This window comes from Molothrus ater, chromosome 6, assembly GCF_012460135.2.
Source record: "Molothrus ater isolate BHLD 08-10-18 breed brown headed cowbird chromosome 6, BPBGC_Mater_1.1, whole genome shotgun sequence".
In the NCBI taxonomy this organism is placed as follows: Eukaryota; Metazoa; Chordata; class Aves; order Passeriformes; family Icteridae; genus Molothrus; species Molothrus ater.
In genome coordinates, this window is record NC_050483.2 from 42385391 (window position 1) to 42408296 (window position 22906).

The following is a 22906-nucleotide window of genomic DNA, read 5'->3' on the forward strand; positions in this document are numbered from 1 at the left end:
TGTAGCAGAAATACTAGTATGATTCTTCAGGTCAGATCACTTATTTCAAACACTTGCATAAGAAATTGTAGTTCTGCTGAAGTAAGCTGCTATTATAATGACAGTGATATGACAATGAACAAGCTACTAAGGGAAAGAAAGCATGTTAATAATTGGAAAGTTGAACTCATTACAGGCAAAGTTTCTAAAGAAGAGCACTGGATTTGTATTGTAGGGAGTTAGTTATTCATGCTTAGCACTGCTGTAAGTCCAGTAAACAGTAAAATAAATAAATAATGACCTTTAGCAAATCACTTCCCTTCTGTTTGCCTGGATTTCATTTATGTATGAAAGAGACATCACACAGAATTGCTTCCAATAAATGCAAATATCAACTACTGAAGAATTACTACATGTAATTTATAAATTAGTCAACCTTTTTATAGGGGAAACAGGTTTCTATCTATACCTTTTACTTGAAAGGACAAGAGAAAATTGAACAATTAAAAATTGCTGTAGACAGCAATTTGACAAAGCAGGTAAACACTTCAGAGTAGTAAGACACAGTAAGATACCTTTTTGTGAAAGCTGAAAGATTTTTTGGAAAGTATCCATGGCATGGGTACAATGAAAGCAACCTTTAATTCATCAAATTTCATGCCATGTCAATATAGCTGCCATGCCATCAGCCATGGCAGCTATATGAAACAGAAACATTCATGCATGATTTCAGTCTGTGTTTGTACTAGGAGTTAAAAAGATAAGGTTATGTTGCTGATTGAAAATAATTGGGACACAGAAGTGGAGTACACACACATACCTTGACTTGCCCAACTCTTTGCTTTGAATCTTCCAGCTGTTGCTGCAAAGAAGTCACTATGTCTTTATACCTCATATACCTCTCCTCAATCATCTCCCTTCGGCAATGGGACTCCTAGAAATTAATTTGAAGATTTAGATGATTTCATAATGTAAAAAGTAGTAGAAATTCTAACTATTGTAAACACAGATATCATCAAGGATTTTCACCACAGCAAGAACGAATTAAGAACTAACTTTCAGAGGCTGAACTTCAGGCATCATACAAAAGCATAATGCTATGTACAGAAAAATAATGTTAAAATACATGCAGATCAAAATGAAAATGGCCTTATCCTTAATTGTCAAATGATTTCTTGTAGCACTTTCCAAACTTCAGCAATAACATACCTTCTAAGAAAAATTCTGCAATGGTGGAAAATTAATTTCAACACTACGGAAACAAGCACTTGAAGAAAAAAAAGGATATGGACAAAACAGTATTTTCAACAAGAAAACATAAATCACTTGAATTAGCAAACCTCCTAGACAACCCAGGAGGTTTACCAAAACTTACTTCCTGTTGCCTTCTCCCTTCCTATGAAAACATTGAAGGAAGACCTTGCTAGCTATTGTACAAAAAAATCCAATATGTTATTTGCAAACAGTAACAAAGCTCCAAACTGACATCCTTCTCAAAGCTAAGGCATAAAGCTTAGCCCTCTTGAATAATAAATTATTTCTTAAACAAAACACTGTGTTGGTAGGGGCTCATCTTCAGAAAACCATATTTAAAAAATTAAGCATGATGGAGAAGGACAAAGCCCGACTGAAACCAAAGATTTTGCATTCCAATCTCACAAATATTGGCTGTTATAACTACAGCAAACCAGAAAATTACAGTGTAATTTCAGAGCAGTGTTAAGTGTGAGAGGGCAAGCGTGAAGGAGATTGCAGATGCCTGCTGAGAACAAAATTTTTCTTTTAGTAGAAACAGAAGGTAAACATAAACCTCTGTCAGAGCAAAAAAGCTGCTCTGGGGATACGTGGAATGTGAAATTACAACTATACATCTCAACAATATTGTTCATAAAAAACCCAAATATTTTAACCAGTACTTGCATTACCAAATCTGTTGATGATGACAGCAATAAAATGGCGTAGAATTATTATCTGATGACCTCGTGCAGGAACACAAAATAAATAATGCTCCAAACAAGTATGTTTTGAAATATTTATGACAACCACAGGTTAAGAAATTTTACATATCAAATAAAATGCAAATCATTATGTATTTTTTGATCTGTCGTTTAATACTGATTTAAAATTTATATTGTGCAAGGAAGCTACAGATTTTTTTCTATTAAACCATCCATCTCATAAATGGAAAGTAACTATGGTACAGGGGTTTAGCCACTTAGCCACTGAAAATCTAACCTGAGCCTTATCACTCTTGACAGTATGTCACCGCTACTGTCAATATGCCCTACTGTGTCCAAGACATCTTAATTGGATAATGGTGCTGCAAAAATAAGTAAGAAGTATTGTAATTATGTCAAAACAAAAAAGTTATAAAGATCATCTATTTCACTCATTAAGTTAAATATTAAAACAACTGGCATAATTCATTTAATTATAAAACTTTCATTTTTTAATATGTAATATCAGAATTTACCGCTCCATAAAAATATTCTGAAACAGTAATTAACACATGACCTGTTATGCCCAGTTATCATGTTTGCCTACATTATGGAGCAGTATTAATAATTAGAACTAAATTTATAACTTCAAAAAGATCCATATAAACATGAAAATAAATTTCAGTATGTTTCTGTCTATATAATACATACATATGCAACTGTAAATATCTTATTAAACAACTTATCTGTACATCATAGATATTATTAATTAACCAAAATATTTTAGAAGCACTGAGAGAGTCAAATGAAATCTTTCTCACCCCAGTATCTCTGCACTCTTCTAACAGGCTCAGTTTCTCAGGCACAGACTCCAGGTGGTTTAAAGCCACTCGGGTACTCTAAAGAACAGAACACAAGTTAAAACATTAAAAACAAAACGATTCTTTCAGCCATCTCACATATTACAAACCCCAGTCTTATTAGCATACTAGTTCAAGCTTCCTCAGTTAGGGTGTTGACTCGCCCTAAAGTTCAATCACAAGTAGCTGTGGGACTCACTGAAGCAGCCATGCCAGAGGCTCCAGCCAGCCATCCAGACCTGCTGATGGGAGATGGAGCTCTCCAGGTCAGAGGCTGCCACACGTGCCTGGTACCTCTTCATGAGGCTGGGGCTCACCATTCTTTTGCAGAAGGTGAGCTGTGCTTAAGGAGCTGATCGCCAGCTACAGGAGGAAGTGAACAGGCTACATAGTGTTTGAGCAAACAAGCAAAAGACAAACTGATTATTTTCAGTGTCTCACAGTCTCAGGACTCTCAGGAGTCATGAACCTCCTCTATAGTGGAGAAGCAGATGCACTCAGAACACTGCAGGGTAATTAGTCAAAGGGCTGTTAGCCAAAGGTCTGTTAGAAGGTGAAGGCTGGAAGCAGGTCACAGCATGTACTAGGAGGAAGGTTCCTCCACCTTCTCAGAATTTGACACGCAGGACTGGCACCCTCTACAATACATGTGAGGCTCTGGAACCAGAAGGCCAGACTACTGATGAGGCGAGTGGAGTCCTTCTGGGATAGTGTGGCCTCCTAAAACAACACCACCTGTACTCTGCACCAAGACCTCTGTTAACAGGAAAATGAAGGGTAGTTGTAATAGGAAACACCCTTCTAAAGCAAATGGAGGACCTCCTTATGCAGGACTGGAGCCAGCTCACAGGGAAGTCTGCTGTCTCCAGGGACTAGAATAAGAGACGTTACAGATATGGGAAGAACACAGAGTCACTGTACAGCTTGTCACTGTAGGGAGAAAATTCATGGAGCCAAAGCTCTACTGGAATTGAAGCTGGCCAGAAATGTGGAGGACGATAAAAAGAGTTTTTAAAAATATATTCATGGCAATAGGCAGTGCAAGAAAACCCTCATCCCTTTACAGGATGAGGATGGTCAAACAAGGACAGAGAGAGGCAATGGCATTTAATGCATTCTTTGCCTCTGTCTTCTAATAGAGGATGATCGACCAAGGGGATCACAGTGCACTAAGCAGAAGGACCATGACTGTGAGATGATCAACTCCCAGTCGACCCTGAACTTGTGTGGGATTTGCTGCTTCAGTTGCATCCCTACAAGTCTACGGGGCATGAAAGCATTCATTCAAGATTTCTTCAAGAGCCAGTTGATGTCATCACAAAACCTCTCTTGATATTTTTTGAGTGGTCTTGGGAATCCGGAGCAGTTCCAGATTACTGGAAGCTGGTGAACCTTGTCACAATTTTAAAGAAGGGCAAGAAAGAGGAACCCCAGGAATTACAGGACTGTCAGTTTCCCTTTACTGCCTGGTAAAGTTATGGAATAGATTATGCTAGGAGGTATTGAAAAACACCTGAGAGACAACATCATCATTGCTCACAGCTGTCTTCATTTCATGACAGGAAAGTCCTCTTATTATCAAACCTGATTTCCTTTTATGACCCCCTTGAGTCCTGTGTGCAGTTTTGGTTACCACACACACATTTGGTATGTACTACTGAAAAATTAGGCATACCATATTAGGCATATGGTATGTACTACTGAATTACCACTCTAGGAAGAGTTAGGTTTGGCCTCAACATTAAGATTTCACATTCACACCCACCAGACAAAAAATGCAGCCTATTGCAAACGGCAAAGAACTGAAGAAAATAAATATAATGGTTTTGGTTTTGTGTGCAGAGGAAGTTGGTTATCATGCACAAAGAACAGTCATGTCCCACAGGTCAGATGCCTCTGCATCTTCTCAAAGGCTGCCCTTCTATTATTTGCCAAAGAGCAAGTAAAACCAGAACTGTTTGTACTTTCTGAACAACTGTTAGTATTACAAGTTAGTATTTCCTCCATAATTCTCAAAATCACATTTCTATTGATAAGGTTCTGCTAGTCTCGTATTCAATCTACCAGTAATAGGCTTCATTAATCATATTACTGCCTTGGTACTTTAAAGCAAAATCTTAAAACAAATAAAATCCATCAATCCTGAAATCTAATATTATGCTGTAAGGCCTGTGCAAACCAAGTTAACTTGCTCTTAACTACAAAAGCTCTGTTACTAGTTGTGGAAAATCTCAGTCTGACCACGATGAAAAACATTCCATTTAGATCCCAGAGACTAAAAGTTTCAGCCACAACAGGAGAAGAAAACTCAATGGGAGCTTCTCTGCACAAGTGGCATCAACTTTAAAAAGATGGAGACTAGGAGTGAGGAGTGTAGAATCAGAAATGAACAAGGTAACCTAAATGAAGACACACCATCTGTTTAAAAGCAGTGATGTCGACCTCATTGTTAGCTCCTAACATTCTGGTTTTAAGGTTTTAAGAAATACTCATAACAAAAAAAGGTCAAATTTTATAAACAATGGGATTCATTTGCAGCTAACTTGGACTGAACTTGTAGTCAATATTCAGTAACAATAAACTAAATTAGATAGAGAATATGAGACTCGTTCTTTTGTTTCTGCAATTACATGTATGCAAAGATATGTATATAGATATCTATCTATCCATTTACCCACCTTGTTTTAATACAGACGACCTCTGATCTGTTCTCATAAAAAAAAAAAGAACTCAGGCCCTAGGTGTAAGCCTATGCCTTAAGCCATTAATTTTTCAATTCCTTCTCTAATTTCAATGCCAAGACCTCATGTCAACACTGTCTGTAAATGAATTTAAGGAAGATGCTAATCATCTGTTCTTCCAAAGTGTCTCCTAAATATATCCCCTCTATTTCATGCACTTTTTGTAGTGGAAAAAAATTAGCCGTTTCTCTGCTAATCCTTATTAGTTATGGATTAGATTTATTAGATTAAATATAATCCTGAAATATTTATTAGATTAAATATAATCCTGAAAGCAGAAGAAGACCAGCCTTTGGGTTAGATGCATATTCAGTCTTTGGTTTTTTGGTTTTGTTGAGAATCATGTGGATAAAGAATGGTACAAGCTACTTGGATTTCTGAAAGGTGTTTTAGACTCCTAAAGTTTAAATCTAACTTCACATTCAAAATGATGGGCTCTAAGGTAACCATTGCTGCTCAGGAAGCAGATCATGGGTAGTGATGCATATTACCAAGAATCTGCTAATGCAGTGCTCAGTATCAATCAGAAAACCAAAATCAACACTCAATATAATCAGGAAAGGATAAAAAAAGCCAGAAAACATAACTGTCCCAAATCATTAATCCAACTGCATCTTGACTGCTGAGTGCAGATGTAGATTTTTATTTCAAAAGGGAAAAAGGGAAAGGTCAGAGAAGTTGAACAAGAATTTTCAAAGCCATGGCGTCCTGTCTCCAAGTGAGAAATTATTAACACAGTACTCTAAAGAATAGGACTCTTCACCCAGTAAGAGAGTTGCCTGCGAAGACTAATTACCAATTTGTGTAAAATCAGAAGTCACATAAAGATAGAAAATTTTATATGGCTTTAAGCAGAAAACTTCATGAATGAGGAAAGACCATAGAATGGTTCCAAATTCACAGAAACTACATTAAGTCTGGAAGCCTTTGAACTTTGAACAGCTGGGATCAGAATGAATGAATGGGAAACAAAATACATGTTAGTCCTGCTCATACAGTCTTCCCTGAGGATTTTACTTGGGCCATTGTTGCAATGTCAATAGCTGGGCTAGATTGACCTTTGGTCTTGACCAGAATGGTTCTTTTTATATTGTAAAATTCTCACAGTCTTCTGAGCAGTCTTGAGGGACTTGAATAGGATAATTCACACACTAACATTTTCAGGGACAGAAATGTGTCTTTTCCATAAAACAAATGAAAAGAACGGTAGTGATGTGCAAATAAAAACAGAAAAAAAGCAACTTTTGTTGTTAGGAGAGGTTCAGTAAGGAAGATGGCAACGAAGAAATACATTGAAGAATGTGAGGGAAAGATGATCAAAGAGCTTTTAGCTGGTCCATAGAAGTGGCCTGGTAATTAATGAGAATGACAGCAACCTCCTCAAGATGGTTCAAATGCCATACTTGTATCATTAATGACTACACTCTATTCTATTAAAAAGACAGATTTAGCCACACAGATAAAACATGGACAAGGATGCTAGAAACACCTGATATAGAGGCCAATTAAGTACTGTTAAATTTTTTCCCAGAAATCAGAGAGCTGTATGCCATAATGCATAAAAATAATCCTAAAGACAGCAATCACATCTGTCTACTTCTGTATAACGAGCAACAGCAGGTACTGACCCAGTGCACTGATGGTACTGATAAGAGATAAAAACACCCATTGTACTGTCTGAGGCAGTATTAATGGAATTTTACTTAACAACAGTGCTCTTCGATAGACTGAGTGCTACTAATCTTTCTGTTTTTAAAATAAAGACTATTTACTTTTAAAAGGGGCATTCTATTTTTCACAGAGAATGACAAAACAAATCACTTATTTTCCATGACTTCATACAAACACTTTGATGTTTAAACTGCATGTGAACAGTTAAACCTCCTATACTGATGTGTTCTTGGTAATAGACGGTTTCACACTGTCTCAAGGGACAGATCTAAATCAAAATCAGACACATTTTATTTTTAGTCTCAAAGCTGCAATGCTAAATGCAAATAAATCAAAGCAGGTTTGTATATAGTACTCCTGAGGTTTGCCTTTATAGTCAATATATTGAAAACAGATAAACATAAACCAGAAACCAAACTTCATTGACTTTCAAGTACAGTGCTCCTTTCTTTTCTGAAGTAGGTAAAAACAAATGGCTATCTGTATTGCACAGATATTTTTTTTAAAATAAGAGTTGATTTAAGTACCAGTTAGCTAATCCCCAAAGAATAACCATAAAAAGATTAAATGCAACATCATTTTAACTGGCTGCAATGCATGTCAGCAGGCAGTTACAATTCAAACAAAAAATACAGTGTTAGAGGTGACCTAAAATGACTTATTTTTAAATTACCTTAATGTATTGAATACCAAAATAGCAAGAACAGGATGCACACAGCATGTTTAAAAGTATTCTTTGCTTTCCCTGTTAAGATCTGTAAAACTATGCACTATCAGCTTCAATCTCTAGCTCTCCACTGATAAATCAAATACTTTTCTTTTAAGCAGGTGGTTCTGCTTGGGAGGCCTGAGGTGCTCTGCTGACTTTTATACACCAGGCAAACTCCACAATAGCCGGAACATTCTGTGAATAGTACATCATATGTAGAGAAGGAAAGTTCAGAGAAAACAGAAAAATGCATTTTATATCTTTATATTCCACGTATATCATGATTCCAAATATACCACTGTTTTGATGATTTCAGCACATCAAGAAGTCAAATTACCTATACAAAGGTAGGCAACACATGTAACTTTATCAAATTACAATTTCAATGCTCAATTGGCTTTTTTTTCTGTATTACATTGTTTCATGAGAGTTTCAACAAGTAAATTTTTTTTAAGCAAAAACTACACTAATGGAAAACAAATGACCTTTCTAACAATGCATTGCCAATGTCAAACTACTTGAACATTCCATTTAGATTCCAGATGTTTTTGCATGGGGTGGACCACATTTTAATTAAAGGAACTTCATGAATGCTTCCTTTCCTGTTTGCAATGACATGGACTATCTTTTCTCTCATTCATAAGCACATGACATCCCTGTGCTAACTAGGGGAATGTTTACATGGGAAAATATTAGGAAACTATTTTATGAATTTGCAGTTGTTTGATGCATGCTAGCAGCTGGAAACATGGAGGACACTGTTGTCTTTTGGCAAGCTAGCTTTCTGTGAATCATCAGTCAGTGTTCCATGTACTCTGGGGGTCCATAGCAGTAGTTTTTGAGAATCCATTCTTTATCGTTTACTAAGATTTTGATCAGAGACATCCAGATATAATTCCTGGGAACTAAAAGAAATATGACACAAGAAGTAGAGTGTGCAAAGTAATGCAATGTTAGTGAGAACACATTCTCAAAAGGGGTAAAGACTTCCTTGTTGCTCATCTTTAACATTATGAAGCATTGCAGGCTAAAAACCTTTACATGGAATTTATGTTAAAGTTTTTTATGCCAACAGTATTTCATCAAGCCTTCCAGAAAGCATTGCAAAAATTCAATTAACACAGCCTTCATGGAAAAGAAGAAATATCATTCAGTTTTTCAGGTGAGAAAAATTAAAGTAGAAAGAGAAGTGATTTAAACAAGGATTCACAGCAAATCAGTGTCAGAGTAGGAAAAGAATTAGGAGTTTTCCTTATGATTTCCCTATTTTAATAAAAAGCTTCCCAGTAGTGAAAGAAAAATAGGTGTAATAGGTGTAACTGATGCCTGTGCTCCTATGGTTATACCTAGATCAAATAGGAAGCATTTAAATCTAAAATGAAGGACCTAGCAGCACTTTAGAAACATCTAGTCAATAGTCTGCTGTCAAACAAAATTTAACTTATTTTATGATATACAAACCAAACCAAGAAAAAAAAAAAAGCACAAATCTATGTCTTATCAAGTTATGTTCTGTGGAAGAACTCAGATACATATTCCACAGATTAAAGGCCAACATAATTCATATAAGAAGCAGCTGAGGGAGCTGGGTTGTTTGTCATGGAGAAAAGGAGACTTGGGGGACATTATTACTCTTTACAACTGACTGAGAGGAGGCTGTAGCCAGGTGGGGGTTGGTCTCTTTCCCCAGGCAAGTGACGGGACAAGAAATGGTCTCAAGCTGCTTAAAATGGACATTAGGAAGAATTTCTTCACTGAAAGGGCACTAGAACAGGCTGCCTAGGGAGGGGGTGGAGGGTGATCCCTGGAAGTGTTCAAGAAATGACTGGACATGGCACTTGGTGCTATAGTTTAGTTGACAAGGTGGTGTTCGGTCAAAGATTGGACGTGAGGTTTTTCCAACCTCAGTGATTCTCTGATTTCTCATGAGGATCCTGTGGAAGGAACTCATAGAATCTCTCTTTAAAATTACATTTACATGCATACACCCACTACTTTAAAAAAAAAAATGAGAACGCTGTATACTACTACTCCTAGTTCAACTGAAATAAATAATTTTAGATAACTTAAGTCTTTTGCAATAAGCATTTTTCCTGAGATTTTTACTTTCTCTAATTAAAAAAATGAAGCATTTTGGTTTATTAAACTTTGGCAAAAATGTTCTATTTGCAACATGGGGAACACATTTTCCTAATTTTGAAAGGAACACAGATAGACCATGTAGGGGTTTCACTAGGAGCATTGCCAGCAAGTCAAGTGAAGTGATCCCTCTCCTCTAGTCAGCCAACATTTGGAGTGCTGGCTTTAGTTCAGGGTTCTTCTGTACAAAAGAGCCAGTCCAGCAAAGGACAACAAATTTTTAAGGGACTGGAGCATCTCTCCTGTGAGGAAAAGTTGAGAAAGCTGGGATTTAGTGTGGAGAAAAAAAGGCTCTGGGAGGTCTCATCCATGTGCACACAGATCTGAAGGAAAGGTGTAAAGAAGAGGGAGCCAGGCTCTTTTCAGTGCTGCCCAGTGACAAGCAGTGGGCACAAACTGAAACACAGGAGGTTCCATCTGAACACAGGAAATGCTTTTCACTCTGAGGGCTAGAAAACTAGGGGTGATTGCATTAGAAAAAACCTGAAAGAACAAGATAAATGCCAAATAGTAGGGGGCAGAGGGTGGACAAGTAGCTGGGTATTAAACAAGAGCAATAAATACGTAGGCTGAGAAGATAACATCAAGGAAGAAGGGAAGAGAAAGCTGAGCATTAGGAGGAAAGAAACAGTGGGCTGCCAGCCCACAGCACACAGAAGTCACTTGTGGTAATGAGCAGAGGAAAGGCCTGGGAAGCCCAGCAAAGGGAAGTGACACACTGGCTCCCCGATGAAAGGAAAGGAAGGGGCGAGGCAGGCAGGACAGAGGATCTCAAACTGCTCCTGGTCATTTTTTTAAGATCAAAGAATGGCTGTGTCCTGGGAGGACCAGAAAGCCTTTGATGTAATAGTAGTTTTGGCAAGACACTACAGAATCAAAGAAGAAAAGAAAGTATTAACCCTTCCATTCAGTATTTCCTCAACATTCATACAAGCTAAGTATGAAAATCATGAAATAATCTCAAGAGCTGACAGCAAGACTTACTTATTGATGGAAGGCACACAGAGAGAGACAGAAATGAAGAACAAGCACATAAAAATGGATAGTGTCAGGCAGTCACATAATCTCTCTACAAAATGCATTTGGTATTGTTATCCTTCCAATTCTTCTTTTAAATTGGATGATAAACCATAAAACTGATGCAAATTTGAGCCGGCTACTACAAGAGAATAATCTAATAGCTTTTACATTGCTGAGTGGATGCAGACAGAAATTTGTTTTACTGGTATTCAAAACCTTACTTTCTTGAACATAAAAATGCATTACAACAAAATGCATAAATGTTCATACTGAACCAAAAATTCATATTAAGATAACAATTTTGCTGAATACTTACAGCATTACCAACATTAACCTAGATTTATGGATATTGTAACAAAAAGCTGAATTGTGTCCAGAAAAGTCTGATCCAAGTATTCTTAGAAAAGTGGTAACCTCACTCTGGGTTCTCTATTGAAAGCAACAAGCTGTTTTATTGATCAAAGGATATAGAATGCATATCTTCACTGGAATAACTTCAGGATGTGGTTAATTTCAAATTAAATTTTGCAGTCTTCTATGTCAGACTAGTACTAGTAAGGCAGAGGAACATGACTTGCAGCTTATGCAAACAAAGAACAGAATACTTTATAGAAAACCACTAAAATCCCAAGCACAGCACAGTAGCAGTGTACACCTACAAAATTCATCCTGACATCTTTATGAGAAATAAATATGCTTTCCACTGTAGCCTCATCTGAGAATACAATGCAGATTTTTTTTTTCCAAAAAATCATACACCTTCCTCTACAAATAGAGCCAAATCCTGTATGTAACAACTAAACTATACTCAAGAATAACTCATTTAATTGAAAGATTAATCATATTCATTCTCTCAAAATGTCAGACTAAATAATTGATTGCTAAAGTAATTAGGATATTTACTTGTTAATAGCTATTAAATAATTAAATTCACTTTAATTAACAGCATTAAACCAAATAAAAAAAGCCAAATAAAACACATAATCTCTAGATACGCAAAATCTCAGTTTTGCCTGTATCTGTTAGTTCTCTGGCACTTCTCAAGAGCTGAAGGATTATTCCAGAAAACATCTAGGTTCTTCAGCTCCTTTTATATCCACTAGTGAGTCTGTCTAACAAACCTTGTTCTTCCTCACCTTCCAGCTTCTGCTCCTGACCTGCACAACTCGCTGGAGCAAGAAGCGGTATACCTATCGAATCATACAGCAAAATTGATCTGATTGCAAAAAAGAACCAAAATATCCAAAAGCTTCTTCTAAATGGGTACTATTTGTTCTCAGCCTCCTTAAGGGAGTGATTGGATCATGTGTAGTATCTTGAAGGAGGTTCATAATAACAGCACTTTCCTCTGGAAACAGGAGCTGACTAAGGAAATAGAAGACCCAAGAAACTGCCAAGTACTGTAGACAGGAGATGGAGCTTCCAGCTCAAAGAGACTGCTGAGGGGAGAAGGAGCTGACAGGGCTCAGAGAGAGGGAAGGGACCTCCTCATTTGCTGCAACTCACAAAACCACTGAATTAAATTAAGCTATGCCTGGAAGGTTAATTCACCCAGAGCTCTGAATGGAATCTGAAAGGTTCATGTAACATTTCTTTCCCAACATTTTTTTTTATTATCTAAGTTGGCAAATTCATCTCATGGCCACTACAACAATTTTACTGGCAAGTGAGGTGCAGGAGTTGCAAGTGAGTAGATTGTAGAGAAAGGGAGAACAGTGGGATAGTATGATAAACAGGTCATCCTTCTCTTCTATCTGAACAATAATTTACAAATCTTCCTTCCTAAAGTCGGAGCCATTGGAAGTATAAAAAAGGAGAAAAGTTCTAGAAAAAATAGAAAAATTTGTCACAAAAGAGAGACAGAATTTGCAAGACATTGGGGTACTTGCAAGCAACTGTCCTCTGCCTGTGTCAAAATAGCTCTGGAAGCAGAAAGGACAAGGAATTTGCAGGCAGTTTAACTCATGGTTTGTGAGAAATGGATGTCAGTGGATACATGCCTGACTGGTTGTCATGTAAGCAAACCATGAATAAGAGAAGGTCCTGAACAGAATTAATGTCCTGTCAACACCTGACACAGCACCATGTGAAGTGCCAGGACACTGAACATCAGCATTAGCTTCCTGCTTCCACAAGGCAGGTGCTGCAGCACAGCACTCTAATTTCCAAAGGGCCTTTCATGACTGAATGAAAGATGTTTTTAACAGATTGAATACATTTAAAATACATTTTTGAAATTGGAAACTGTTTTCAGAGATGCAGAGACTATCAGAAAGAATAAAGTAGTAATTTGCACAAATAAATTTTAGAATTTATACTTGCAGCATTGATATTGTCTCAGTAGTGGTTTCTTTAGATGAAGTTTTCTAGATTTCTCAGGAAAAGGAACTGTGGGCCTGATACATACGATTTGTGATATTTTATTGGACATTCCTACGTGAAGGGAAAGAAGAATGGTTCCAAATTCATAGGGCAAGCTAAAACTCATTCCAGCTATTCCACCTGACAGACTGACTACCTGGGACATCTGGAAAATGCATTCACAGCATGTACAAGCATAAGGTTTTGTTCTTCCAACTTAATGTCACATTAAATTATATTAATTAGTGGTTAAAATTACGTTCCTTTACTCTTTTAGTTGCAGCGTGGATATGAGCAGATGAACTGATTCTGTCCTGCACCTCCCTGCCCAAACAAGTAAGCACACAGAGTAGTCACTGAAATAATTAGATCTATCACATGGACCTCAAACATTAGAAGTGTTAGAAAAATAACATCTTTTGTATGGATGAAATCTACAACATTTCTCTTCCCAGGGATGGGATGAGGACTGAACTGTATAGAAAAATAACACTGAAATACATTGTATTTCATATAATGAGTACAAAAATACTGTAGTAAAGATCTACACAGAGAGCTGCAATGCAAAATTATCCCATCTTCTCTTAAAAGTAAAATGACAGTTAAAAACCCAGAACTGCAAATTTTTAAAAGTATATATATAAATAATGCTCTCATAATTTAGACAAATTATCAGCAATGTAATTGGGATTGGTTTGGAAATTAATTTAAGAAACTTACCATTTCTAAGGCCATAATACGTTCCTAAAAACAAAATACAAGATGCCATTAGAAAGCGAAAAATATAAACACGGTGTAAGTCAAAGAATGATGAATAGGATTAATTTTGGGGTTTTGGTGGTCTCATACATAGAGTTTTTTGTACAAAACTCACTGAGTAGGAACTGTTGTACTTCACTGGATGTCTTTATCATACTATTCCACTTAGAATATTGCCCCAAAAATAAGAAACCATCCAGAAACAAGGTGAGAAAGGATTTTACAAAAATTACTCCACAATGTATTTTTTAATTAGTGCATTAGGTTTTCAATATAGCTGATTTTAGTCCTACATACCCCAAAAAAATTATTTCTTTTTTTGATCATCTCTGACTGTAAATCTAGCATGATTTAGAATTCATATCATCTTAGCATCAGGCTTAGTTTTCTTTTACGCATTTCCTTAGAAAACTAAAAAGTAAATTCTATATCATTATTCTTTCATCCAGAAATAGCTCTGAATAATGTTTTATTAATAACAGGATGACATTAGTCAAACAAATAAAACAAACTTGTGTCAGTTGTAATCCAGCACAAAATACAGAGAACCCAGAATCAACTAATTTACTGTATATATTTCAACATACTTTTCCCTTTTTGAAGTATTTTTAAGAAAAATATGAAGTTAGTAAAATCAAGATAGTACTATATCCTGACTAAGTATGGTATTTAAAGTTATTTGACAAAACATATATTTCAGTATTTAGGTGAGTCCCCATTTAGAGTACGTGACCATTAAGACATTACGGGAACTCTTACCTTACTCAAATATTACTCAATTTTATCTTAGGCAAGGTAGTCTATCACCTGCTAAAGTCTTTATACTTCCTTAGAAGTATGTCTGAGATACAGATTATTTCCATGCATCAGAACAAACTTATGACAAAAAGTATTATATTGAAAACTCAGAAATTTTTATTCTGAGATGTTTGTTCCTCCACAAAATTGCAGTGGCAAACACTCGTATTTATTTAAAGATTCTGCAATGAAGTACATACTCATTACCATAAAAAAGATGGTATTTACAGAGCTCATAAACTTCTGGTGATAATGAACATCAATTCAAATAATTTTTTTTCATTTAAAGAGGACTTCTTTGAAAAAAAGGTCTTAGAGTGAGGATGTTTCCAATGATAGAATAAAGAGTGTTTTCAAAATGACTCATGCGTTAAATAAAGTGCATGATATAGTTGCCAAATTCTAAAAGTATAATAAACTCTTACAATCTCAGCAGATAATTTTCTGGACTAGCATCTAATGTATTAGGAAATTTACCATGGATAATTTATACACCACTTGACTGTGAAAGCATGGATATCTGAAGGGAGAAAAAACTGCTATCAAGCATTTGAATATGAAAGAACAGCAGCCAGAGCACTATAATTCACACACTTAAACAGAACTGCCAGCTAGGGAAAGGAATAAAGCAATTTAATCAGGAACATGACAGGCAGGCAGGCACATAGAGCCATGCAAGACACTACTATGATGCAACTTCCTGCAGTCTAAAATTACTCCTCATTCAATCAGAAGTAATATCATTAGAACAATTTGTCAACCATGAAACTTCACATGAAAGCAGATGGAGAATTGCTTCACATGAAAGGAGATCTTTTTACATTGATGTAATTAGATATGCACCTGTGTAAACTGCTTACGCAGACAAGCTCTCAGCCTTGTTGAACTTGAGCTGCCAGAAAGCCAGGCCAAGATTTTTGTTAGAACAGGAAACAGCTGGATTGGTGTGTTGTGCAACTTCTGGGTCTTGCAACTTGTCTCTTCTTACTGGATCAGACTGTTTGTACACTAACTTCTTTGATACCTCTAGCCCTCAAAATGCCTTCTATTTATTATATGAGAAGAGAAGGCTTATCTTCAAACAAAATCCTATGGTCAAAACTGAGGACAATACATAATGTCATTTTCCTTAGGAGTCTTATCTTCATCAATTCCCTCACAAATGTCCTGCTTTCAACACACTTACAGAATGCTGACTCATTGATACTCTTCATATTGCATGTAAACTTTTTTAATGTTCATATTGGGTATTGTTTGTAGCAATTTCTTGTTAAAAATTAGGTTTTTTTCTTTCTGTATTCTGAAGAATACACACATTACCCTCCCTCATAGCCTCCTGAGCCTCACAATTCCGACATTCCAGCCCGTTTTTGCTTTCTTAGTCATTTTAAATTGAAAGGAGTATGCTTTCTTTGACTGCAATGCTTAAATACTATTCCAAAGCTGAGCTTGGGGTAAAAGCTTTTAAGCACAAATTTAAAGTGCTTAGCACAAACAACTTTACTGCTAGATGACATACAATAAGGATTTATAATATTGTATCAGGTCCTAGCAAATACTGACTGGTCCATTCTTCCTCAGAAAGGTGACTATGAACATTTAGTGCTTCAGAGGCTTTAAATACTTACTTGGAATACTTTACTTTCAGTTCTATTCAGTTTTACAAAAGAAAGTAACACAGCCCAGAGAATTTAACCCAACCAATGAAAAAACTCAGCAGTGAGTATTACCAGCTATTGGGTCTGTATTTGTCTGCATATATTTCCAAATCTGAATTTAAGCTATAAGGCAGTTCAGAAAATCATAATGCTGTAATACAATATGTTTAAAGAAATTTAACAAAAAATGTAGCTAGTTAATTGAGCAGAAAATATACCTGGAGAGCTCCCATTTCTTCTTCTCTTCTGTGTGTCTTCTCTAGTAGCTCTGCAAAATTAAAAATGCAACTTGTAAATTCAAATTCCTGTCTCATGGCCTGATCGAAAAAGTATTGTGTAAAACAGTCATTGAGTTTTTTATTTTACAGATTTCACAACACCCCTTTTCAGCTGATCAAATAATAGATTAAAAGTGTCAGTGATATGACTGTTTTCAAGCATGGGCTGTTGAAGTGACTAAAAAACAGCCTCAAGAACACAGTTTGACTGGGGGGAAAAGAGCTTTAAGATTTACAGATAAACTTTTCTATCCTGAAATAAATCTTCTGGTGCATTTTTAGAATTGAATGAAAAAATCAAAGAGATTCTGCCTAAAAATTAACTAAAACTGACTGTCAAAGCAATGCAATTGTATATGAAAAGTTACTGTAGAACACTGCAGACTATTTGGACTCACAATAATTACCTCCTCTCACTAAAATGGAACAATTTTGCTAAGGAAAATAATTCACTGTGACAAAATACTAGAAAAGTTTCTTACAGTCTCTACAAGATAAAATCTTAATATCTTGTATCATCATGTGTGACAATTATACACATTGGCACATATATGCACATACATAGTTTTTCACATTAGAAAATATTTTTTTGGAATTCTGTGGCTTATGTCATGAGTTGCTTTTCCTTTTTACTTCATTCACATAGTTTTATGATTAAAATCATGTTTTTGATAAATTGTAACATATTTAGAATTCTGGGACCTTGAAGTTATAACCTCATAAAGAGCAGGAAAAACAAAAAAACATGCTGCAGGCTTATGGCTATTTCAGCTATCAGAAGTTCACTCATAAGTTTTGCATGAGAAGAGCATTTCTTTATCTAAGCCAGAGACTGACTTTGAATTCAGATATGCTCCAGTTTGGTAGCAATTATGAGAGTTATGAGATTATGAAACTGCCTTGACAACGTCAGAGGACTGAATTCTGACTGTCAATTTCCTCAGCATCCTAGTACAGAACTGCTAACTGAAACTATCTGTGTTTGCCTCCATAAGAAATAAACTTTACTGATACTTGCATAGTTCATAAAGATAAGTTTCAATGATTTACAATAGTAACTACAGAAAATATTCTGATATTAATTTGTCATTTTTCCTTTGTATCTCTGATCTTTTCTTCTTCTCTTGTTATGAAACCTTCCTGTGAGCACTCCAACCCTCTTTTTTCATAGCTTATTATTAATTTCTGATTGCATGTGGATTGAGACTTATTTCCAAGCACCAGTCCTTTAAGAGATGTAGATACCATATAAAAAATTTTACTTAATTCTTTCACACGCTGAGAGATTGACTCGCTATTATTTCTTCTTAACTTCAATGCCACTTTTTCCAAATCCTTTTTAAAATTAGTAAAATTATAATTTCTTCACTTTGTTTGGGTGCATCTATGTTTTTCTGGATTGTTCTTTGGTATGCTTTTTCAGTCCAGTGATCCACCTGCCACATAAATTACTGTTGCCAAATGCACTGCCATCAACATTAGTACAAAAATTTGGGTTGAAAAGTAGCTGCCCTGTATGTTTACTTTGGGTATATTCCAGTATTAGATGTAAGTTGATAAAAATTTGTATTATAATACAAGCTTTAAAAAATTAGGAGCAGTGAATAAGTTATAAGAAAAGGGTGGGAAATGAAAAATTCATCTCCATGTCCCCCTCTGAGATGAAAAACCCTCAATTATTATTACTTTGCTTTATTTTCATTCTAATGTAGTAATTAAAATGTTACTGTATAGGCATGATTGTCGTAAGTGAAAAGGTTGCTATTACAAGGTTCCCTTCAAACATCTTTCACAAATGTAAAATAAATTGAACTGATTTCTGCTAACAGTCTCTAGATTTGGAAGCTCTGCATCTCAAATTAGGGTTATCTAGAATCCATTTACTTTATCCTACTCCTGCCTAAATCAATTGTCCTGCAGGACGCTTCACAAAACTCTGTCCCTGGAAGGGCAGGCAGGTGTTCAAGTTGTGTTAACTGACAAAATATACACCTGTACAGAGGCATCCTTTATGAACATATATTTAAAAACCAAGTTCTGCATTTCAACTGATGATTCCATTTAGTATTCCATGTAAAATAATGACATGTTTTCTCCAAAGCTGAAGTAAAAAAAAAAAAAATAAAGCCATATATATTAAACAGCTATACAAAAAGTCAAGCCATATATAGCATATTATACCATTCCTCTGAACATCATTTATCATGACAGAATAACTTTGCTTACTTGATCTGAAGAGCTCTGTTAATTTATTTTATCATTTGTACAATACTTCCCATATTTAAGTTCTTGTGCAAACTTAAATATATGTTTTATGTTTTATGTCATGCGCCAGAAAATAATGTCGCAATAAAGTTAAGACAGAGAATGCATTGTGTCTGCAATGAGCAGAGCAAAGATGGTCACTGGCCCTAGTGGAAGCTCCTTTCATCCATCCTATGAACAGCTTCTAAGTTTTTCCAATTCAAATTCTGTTCATAAAAGAAGTTGCACAGTGCCATGGGTTGCTACAACAATCCTGCTACCATCTTCTTTTAAGGCCTAATGTAACCACAGGGTACTTGGGGATTTTTCAAAGCAATGCATCATTATTCTCATGGGGCACAGAACACATCAATTTATAAATTTACTAGAAGAAATAGCATTATTGAAAAAGGAACCTTTAGGCATTGATGGCTCATCTCAAAAATGAATAATACATGGGAAAACACAACAAGAGAAATGAGATGTAGAAACAAAGATATTCATCAGTATACTCCCTTTTTATTTCTAGCTAAATATGAATATTGCAATCCAATAAGGAACTATAAGCTAAAACTATTAAAAATCAGATATATTTTAGATGTTTAAAACTGCACAAAATCAGCAGCAAGCTCAGGACATTGTCTGTAAAATTAGGGATCATGCTTTTCTGCAGCCATACAAAAACAATTTATTTACAGTTCCTAAATTCCAAATCATGTAAAGATTATATCTCACTGAGCTATGCATCCGTATACACCAACTGAGTGTCCTTGAAGTTACACTACAGTGACTTAGATGTGACTAATCAAAGTTACAGGAAAAATATAGGTTATGATTTAAAACATTCTGTCAGAATCATTATCTCTAACAGTTTTCCTGACACTGAACCACCACAGTATGTTTCAAAACACTGCAAATACTAAGCTGGAGATAAAGATTATATATTCCATCATACCACACTGACAAGTGAGGAAAAAAGGGTTATTTGAAAGGATTTTTCACACACAAACTCCCCAGTTGTAATTTTTATTGCTGGTGAAAAGTATCAGCAAATAGATTTAGGAGCAGATATTTATTGATTTAAATGAGTAAAATGCAACAGTACTACCTTATTTATCCTAGCTGATCCATTACTATGCCATTAACTAACTAGAATGTTAAAACTCTTTTATGAACTAAAATGTTCAACTCCTTTAGCTTTGTGCTGGGTGTAACAAAGGTGGGAAACAGGACATTGACTTTATAATAACAGGAGCATCAATTTTTTGATTTCAAACACTGCATGACCTGCCATTTTAGAAACTGAAGATAATGATAGACAACATTCCTCTTCACATTCTCAGAGAAGATTGACATGCCAGAGAAAAATCTACAAATTGGACCAATACCACAATTTTATGTTTATCTTCTTCTAGCCAAGGAGAATGCACAAATACAGAAGTGCACACAGAGTCAATTCTTATAGCCATAGATATCTACTCATACAGTGAGAAATTCTAAAATGTGATTCAGTGAGGTGATGAATACATTCACACTACAGTTCAATTTTGAATTCATAGGCAATATGCTGTAAACTATGCTAGATATCTTCAGGCTACTGGTAGGTCTGACTGAATACTCTCACCTCTCCCTAGCAGTTGCAGATCACACAGGAAAATAAAGAACAACTCACATAATACAAAAAATACAGCTACCATGTGGCACTAAAGCAAGAAATCCAGGTTACTACCAGAAAAGAATGGCAGCTTGGAAAAAAAAATTGTCAGCATAAATTTTGCACCATCAAGCTAAGAAAAGCTCTTCTCCAAAACACAAGTCAGGGCTTTCAGTTATATATTAGTAAAATTATTTTGGATTTCCCAAAGTTTGTAACCCTAAACATTAAGGTTTTAAGTTATATAAGTTATATAAGATATCAAACTCTTGAGAAGTCACTGAATTAGACACTCTGATCATATTACCTTTAAATTTGCTTTGATCAAAAATTGTAAGGCTTTTTTATGTCAAGTATTTCCCATCATTCTCACTTCAAATACACAGCCTACAGCATTCACTCATTGTTTGGATATACTTCCCACAAACCTGCTGAACAGATACTGCAGCATTACTGTAGATGCACAAGGCAGCCAAGCAGGTTTCCATCAAGTATGAGGAATTTTCAAGCAGCTGAATATATCAGTTTCTCTCAGCTAGAAATTACTTATCTTGCTCACATCTACACAGCCAAGTTTAATAACATATCACTTACAAGTTCTTCCCTTCACACAATGAATCTGACATGAAGGCCCTATTTTGGGGGTGAATCAAGATATTTCTAGCTGAACCAGTGTAACCAAAGTGTTTCACAAGATAATATATATTAATTCATGTCCAGTAGAGGCAGAACAACTGCGGTTTTGCCCTGCACCTGTGTTAGGTTGTGATGAATGGCTCCACAGTACTGTGACAACTGTCACAACCCAGAAACACTCAATTCTAAAGGATGCTTCAATGAGGCTCAAGCTTCCTACTGTCAGGCCCAACACTACAAATCATCCTGGCACTAAAGCAACTGAGATGTAAAATAGCACTGGCACCTACTTCACACTATTTTAATTGTAACAGTACTTGCCACACATGCAAGCCATGAAGGGAATTTCTACATAACCATATTATCATCTTGAAAGAATTTTATAGAAACAGGTATCTTTTAGAACATTAATTTTTGCTAGTGTGGAACAAGGTCCATACATTATTTGTATTTCAGAATTGAGTGTTTATGTAATCCCATGTGTTTATGTAATCCCAAATTCAGTGTTTATGTAATCCCAAGTGAAATTTTAAAAAGAAAGGAGAAAAAAAGTCTCAAGTGATTTTTAATACTGTTTAGAGCTTTCCTAGTTCATTACCAAACTGTTCTATTAATACTGAGCACATTCCACTGTCGTCAAAGATTTTAGTTCAGTTCCCACCACTGCAAGCAATGCAATACTCATGATCACCAAGACCAAAAAGCTGCTTATCAGTATCTAAATCAAAAGTTTTCTCATTCACATTGAAAAAGAGCTCCAGACTTAAAAGAATACCATTTTAAAAAACGAAATGCCTTTTGAAATATTCTTTGCCTTTTCAGCTCCTAGCAATCAATTTATTAGCTGCTGTAGTTCGCAAGTTACATAGTCAAGATTTTAAAATAATATACTTTACAGCAAACTTGAACTTTTTTGAAATGAATTAATTCTTTTGATAACTTTTAGGTATACACTTGTATTTTTACTGTGTAAATTCAAAGCAGATTCTTCAGCTTACAGGGATGCATTGGCTTACCCTAACCTGAAGCAGCATATAAGAAAGGTGTCAGAACTTAAGAGAAGGAAACAATTCACCATTCAGATTCCCTAAGAGACTTAATACTATACAAGAAACAGAACTGTTTTCTTTCTACTCCCTGAGGCTTAGGCAGGTCTGACATTTTGTAGCAAAACTTTTAAACATTCGCATCTCCAGTCTGGCCTTGTCTATATTTCTCTATTTGCAGAGAAGCTAATTACTACTGGGGGAAAAAAAAGAAAAAAGGATAGCTTATAGAAGGGAAATGTAATCATTTAGGAGTTGTGTGGGACAACAGAGAAATGTGATTTAATATTCTCAGAGAATTTCTATTCAAGTTATACTCATGACTTTTAAAAGACTTCTAGGAATGAATGATACATTACTGGATTATTTCCCTTTCACTTTGATTGGTATTTGATGTAGATATGCATATGTCCCAC

At 35.6% G+C, this 22906-nt stretch overlaps 1 protein-coding gene across 1 annotated transcript in view; it reads right to left on the reverse strand.

Moving 5' to 3' along the window:
• CEP128 (centrosomal protein 128) overlaps positions 1 to 22906 on the reverse strand; it is a 98320-nt gene that overhangs the window by 10384 nt on the left and 65030 nt on the right. Inside the window, exons 20-23 of the mRNA XM_036384921.2 lie at positions 16851 to 16900; positions 14138 to 14161; positions 2738 to 2815; positions 800 to 913 (exon numbers count right to left, since the gene is read on the reverse strand). Of these exons, the coding sequence (XP_036240814.1) occupies positions 800 to 913; positions 2738 to 2815; positions 14138 to 14161; positions 16851 to 16900 (266 nt within the window). The remainder of the gene's footprint in view (positions 1 to 799; positions 914 to 2737; positions 2816 to 14137; positions 14162 to 16850; positions 16901 to 22906) is intronic.